Source organism: Mobula birostris, chromosome 29, assembly GCF_030028105.1.
Source record: "Mobula birostris isolate sMobBir1 chromosome 29, sMobBir1.hap1, whole genome shotgun sequence".
NCBI classification, from domain to species: domain Eukaryota; kingdom Metazoa; phylum Chordata; class Chondrichthyes; order Myliobatiformes; family Myliobatidae; genus Mobula; species Mobula birostris.
In genome coordinates this window covers 13,871,747-13,877,746 of record NC_092398.1, presented here as the reverse complement: position 1 = coordinate 13,877,746, position 6,000 = coordinate 13,871,747, and the positions used below count along the sequence as shown (strand labels likewise).

At 42.0% G+C, this 6,000-nt stretch overlaps 1 protein-coding gene across 1 annotated transcript in view; it reads left to right on the top strand.

The window, feature by feature from the left end:
• Positions 1-632: 632 nt before the first annotated feature.
• pum1 (pumilio RNA-binding family member 1) overlaps positions 633-6,000 on the top strand; it is a 95,982-nt gene continuing 90,614 nt past the window's right edge. Inside the window, 2 exon segments of the mRNA XM_072246846.1 lie at positions 633-653; positions 656-1,111. Coding sequence (XP_072102947.1) covers positions 633-653; positions 656-1,111 — 477 coding nt within the window.

Sequence of the window (6,000 nt, the reverse complement as noted above, 5' to 3'; positions counted from 1 at the left end):
TGTGCTGAGCCAGCTTACTATTTCAGAACATCGTACAGACCCTTCGGCCCACAATGCTGAGCAAGTTAATTTTTTAAAAATCAAAAAAAAATCTACCCGTACAATGTCCCTTTTCCTCCAACTTCCTTATGCCCATGTGCTTATCCAAACGTCTCTTTCAGTATTTTTATTAGTTTCTGCGTAGAAGAATGCAGAGTACAAGAAGATATATTATAAGTCAAAAGAAAAGAATAAAATAGTACTAAATACATTGTATTTAAAAATAGTTACAATCACAAACCCTGTATTCATAAAAATTAAATTGTAATATTGAAATATTTTGTTATACAGAAAAAAATCTAAACCTACTATCAAAGTCTCTTAAAAGCCTCTAATGTATTTGCCTCTACCACCATACCGTAGAAAAGTATAGCACAGAAACAAGCCCTTCGGCCCATCTAACCTGTACTGAGCCATCTTTCCATTTTCAGCAGCAGGTTAAAGGCAGCACATGGGGAGCTATCAAACCACTTTTTTAGTGAGGGCGAAGACCAAGTTCTTTAATTTTTCACTGAAAGCTGAATGTTGCACTGGAGATGTATGTGTAAAGTTGTGTTTTATTTTTTTCTCTCTGTTTTTCAGGACTAGGTGGGATGGTTGTTCCCTGTGTTTTTAAGGTATGAATGAAGTGCTCTGGCAGGACTCCCTCCCCCAGCAGCAGTATCAGCCGCCACCGCCGTCACCTCAGGACAGTCTCGGTAACAGCGTTGTTCACAACATGCCGGTGGTGCTAACTGGACCCTCCTCTGCCGGCTCCCAGCAGCAGCAGCAGCAGCAGCACGCCGCCTCGCAGGCGCTCGCCGCCTCGGTCTCCACGCAAGGCCCCGGCTCAATGGGCCCCCCCGTGCCGGTGGTGGTGCCAGCCCTCGCGCTGGCCGCGGGCCGCTCGCAGGACGATGCCATGGTGGATTACTTCTTCCAGCGGCAGCCCGGGGAGCACCTGGGAGGAGGCGGAGGCAGCGGAGTAGCAGGGGGCGGTGGTAGTGGCGGGGGCGGAGGAGGTGGCGGCGGCGGTTACAATGGCAAGCACCGCTGGCCGACAGGCGACAGCATCCATGTTGAACATCACCAGGTCAGTGACATTTTCAATAGATGGTCTTTAATAGTACTCTGCTTGAGCTTTAAGCTTTGATCTGTTTACAGTCCCAAGTCCTACGTAGAGTCTGGCTCAATAATTAAATGAAGCTAAAGCAGGAACTTTAAATCATAATCCAGATCCGCATTATTTTTGGTGTAAATACAGGCCAGTCCTGATGAAGGGTCTCGGCCCTAAACACTTCTGTGTAGATGTTGCCTGGCCTTCTAAGTTCCTCCAGCACTTGTGTGTGTTGCTTGGATTTCCAGCATCTGCTGAGTTTCTTCTCCAAGTTTAAGTTGGTTCCCTTTGCTCCTTATCAAACTCAGTATATCCTATGCTCTTCTATTGGATATTTTTGCTTGGAGTGCATGCTAGCTGTTCTGTGCAATGAGTTCCAAATCCTTTGGGGGTGTGAAGGATCTCTCTTAAATAATCCTACTAAATATAATGGTAGCTGCCCTACATCTCCTTCCTTTGAGGAAATGAAAAGAGTTTCTCCATTTCCTATTGTAATTGTAAACTTGTTACTCACACCACTCAGCTTTATTTTGAGCCTGTCTTCCCTTTCTACTGTGTGCGTTTCTGATGAAATCTCTGATCTCCCAAACCATCTCCAATGCCTCATTTTCCTCTTCATAATGCAGTGACTAGACCCATGGGCAGTGTCCACACAGTAGGTCTCAAGCAACAGGAGAGAGAGAGAAAAAGTTTGGTTTGTAACTTCTAACAACAGAAACAAAAGTTTATTTTATACTTAATGTATTGAATCAAGATATTCTGATACAGTACTAAGAAAATGCATCTTTCTTCATGCCAGTTTTTCAGGAAGGTGTTAATTAAGGATTTGTTTGGAACCAACTAAGATTTTGGGAAGTTCAGTGTCCATGCCAACATTTGCCCTTCACTTATTTCTATTAAAGCAGATTATCTGGTCATCTGTCTTTTTTTTTGCATTTGATCTTGTCTGTGAATTGCAGTTGTCTACCTAATGATGCAGAAACTTGGAAAAGCAGTTCATTGTAAAGGCTTTCAAAGTTTCCAAATCATGGATCACACTCAGTAAAGGCACAGCAACAGCTTTTGGTGTGTGTGTGTGTGTGTCACTGAAATGTTCTTGTCTTTACAAATTCTCTGAATTCTGTAGGCAAGTTATGCACCTGGATTTGCTGAATATCATGCAGAATTAAAATTACAACTTTTTGACTTTTTAAAAATGTCTCCTCTTCTCCCATTGCCTCAACACTCTTGGCACAAAGGCTGAAGTAGCTGATAGAGTAGGCCAACTGCTACCTTTTCATCAATATTAATGATTGGTAATACATGCTTGACATTGCACTCTAGTCAAGAGCAATTAAAAAAAAATCAAGTCTGAGCACACCAGGGTTAATTTGGGCTGTCCCTCAAGTGCCAACCTAATTAAAAGTAGATCTGTTGGTCACTTGTGGTCGGTGGCATTTTGGTTTGTGTGTCTTTAACTCAGCCATCAGCAGGGGACACTTTTCCCCCCCTCCAGTATATAGAAATGCAAAAATTGCATTTCACTTTGGGTAAGGTCAATAGTACTGTTAGGAATGCATAAAACTTAACATTTAATTCTCAAACAGTAATGCACAGCTTTTGATCTTTGCACTTATTTAATTTGCGAATACAGTTCTCTATATCTTCCCTGCATGTAGTCCTGTTCATCAGAAACATTGAGTCCAGAACAGACCACTAAATTTGCACATCTGTTTTAATACCAATTTCATAGTCTGTAATTGAGCAGGAAACTTCCAGTGGATGGGAAGCATATCTGCTCTACGTCCTGCAAAAGGGCCATTTTCAGGATTCATTTCAACCGTGGAAGCACAACTAATTTTATTGGAGTGAGTAGCCTCTTACTAGCAGCTTTGAAGATTGTTACGGGAAGGAATAAAATAATAACATTGCATGAAGGCTAATTCGATTTCTTTTTGCTTTAAACACCTTGTGCTAGGTCATTTGAAAGGGATATTTGTTCAAAGCCTGTGCAGTTAAAACAATGCAATGTAGAAACATGCCCTTTTGGCCCACAATCTGCACAGTGTAGGGCAGGTAGGACAGGATGTGGGGAGAGAAATGGAGTTAGTGTTTCAGATATACTTGGTTTATTAACAGCAGTCCTGAATTACAATGAGTAGTGATATTAGACAATGAATATGACAGAGCAACACACACAGAATTTTGGAGGAACTCAGTAGGTCAGGCAGCATCTATGGAGAGGAATCAACAGTTGACTTTTCGGGCCAGGACCCTTCTTCAGGACTAATGAAGGGTCTTGACCCGAAACGTCGGCTCTTTATTCATCTCCATAGATGCAGCCTGACTTGTTGAGTTTCTCTAGCATTTTGTGTGCGTTGCTCTAGATTTTCAGCATCTGCAGACTTTCTTCTGTCAATGAATACAACAGTTTTGCTCCACCCAGATGCACACAAAAATGCTACTTTACTACGATGAACTTCTTCAGGTTTATGCCTTGGTGACCATTACGAAATGGTTAGAGCGAAGAGACAAGGAATCTGATCCAGATTTGATGGTCGTAGATATAGCCTTCTCAGCAATTAATGAGGGATTGTACTCAAAGTATTTTTAAAGAACATTCGAGCTTAGCTCTGATCTTAACAAAATAAAGGTCAGAAATTAAACTGGCGCCTTCTGTGTTTTGGAACTATAAAGTTGCTGCCTTTGCCAATTAGTTTGGGGAGTTTGTAATTTTTACTTGTATATTCCTTGGACAAAAACAACCCCCAGCATGGGGAGCTGAAGAAATCTAGAAGTTGGGCTTTGCCGAGCTCAGTAAATCAAGCTGTATGTGTATTTGCTTTGATTTGTGGTGATAGCTTGACGGGGGTGGGGGAAAAGAGAAGACAGCTTGGAATTCTAGAGGAAGGGTGGGACTTCACTGTCTCTTACCTGACAATACTCTAAATTTATCCATATCCTCTTGTCTGCTTGGGGAAGGTACTGTGAGGTTGCTGGCCCTCTTGGGACTGGAATGAGCAGGTGCCGATGCTTTCATAGGGAGGGAGGGATCGAGCAAAAATATAATTACTGACACATACTGTCTTCTTGTAAATTTTGTCTATAGATTCTTTTGGTATAAACTTTGCTTAATTATTTTCAACTTGTTGGGAAGTTAGCGATTATGGATCCTGATTTATAGAGTTGATGCAGCCAAGATAAGCAATTTAGCACAGAATATTCCAGAACACTTCCAAGAGATTGGCAACAGCAAGTAGACATTGTAATGTTGTACAGTTATCCATGGTAAACACGAATTGGAAAGAATACTTCTAAGTACTTTTGGTAAATCAGCACGTTTAAGGTTGCATTTAGAATGAAAGTACACATGAATGGTTCACCTTTAAGTCCTCATGCAACAAATGGTTTTTGAAAGTAGCTATCTGTTAAAGATCACTTTTGGGGTAAATGAATTTTTCTTTGGGCTTGAAAATATTATCTGGCACTCTGTGTAGTTTGAGGGTGTGGAGAGCAGGGTTACTTTCAGTGGCTGTTTAACCATAAGTCTTCAGTTTGACTGACTTAAAGTTGGAGCCGCTAATGGCAATTTCTCTTCATCTCATCCTATTCCTGGCCTACAGGGGCATCCATTCACCGGTATCATCTTTGCAATTTTAAGTCAAATATTAAAATGTACAAGTTACATGTATAACTAATAATATTAAAAATGCCATTTAATCTCCATGTTCTGTAATAAAGAAATGGGAATGGTTTGGGAGCAGGCAGGATAATGGGAACTGGTGGATACTTTTTTTCAGCTTCCCAGCTTGATTGTTCCAACGTTGCTCTGAGCGTCCTTCTGTCTGTCTCATTTATAAGCTAGCATTTCTGAAATTCAGTTTCCTTTGTTCATTCACTAATATTTCTTGTTCTTCTGCCCTTGCGAATCTCTGTTGCCTTTAGCTCTTCAGTGCTTCTAGTGTAAAATTCTCACTGCGTTGTCTGAATTGATCTAATCTGATAATCATTCTTTTTAAGCCCATCACCCCTACTGGGGAGAAGGCTGCAAACAGCAGCTCGCTAGAGTCATCTCTTACTAGCTCTTCTTCCAGTTAGTCCTGACGAAGGGTCTCGGCCCGAAACGTTGACTGTACCTCTTTCTAGAGATGCTGCCTGGCCTGCTGCGTTCACCAGCAACTTTTATGTGTGTTGCTCGCTAGAGTCATCTGTCCTGGGCCAAACGAAGTTTGATTGGTCCCATGGCTTCTGCTTCCACCATTCTACTTCATAAGTCTTCCAGGTGAGGATCCATCTTCTCCCAGGGATGAGGTATTTGGAGCTTCCACTGGCATTTCTGCAGCTCTGGGTTTTTACGAGATGCAGTTATTAGCCCCATGCCCAACCCTCCTCCGTCTGCAGCGGGGCTTGGGTGACAGAGTTATATAACCATGACATTGTGTTTCATGGTCTGATGATGTAACTCCCTGTCCCACCATTTTACCTGTGACCCCACATAAGGAAGCTGGGAAAGTTTAATCAAAGTAGCATGAAAGAGGTCCCCTGGCACGCTCTCCATCCGTGCTGGGTTGAGCGCCGAGCTAGCAACTCGACCTCGTAAAAAAGAAATTGTCTGCTACAGAAACATCAACAGCAAAAAGTTGATGGCCTATGCTCCCTGTGAGTTTAAAAGGCAATTTCCTTTTTCCATGACAGAGGAATAGGAAATGGCTGGATTGATAGAAGGAACATTACTGAACTTTTCTGGTTTAATAATATCCTGGGTAAGAAATCTGTCATCTTGCCTCTGTATCTCACCAATAACACCTACAGACCTATGAACAAAATAAGGGGTAAACATCTCTTGCATCACTCCTGAGATTGTTTGGCATGCTCTTCTGCCATTT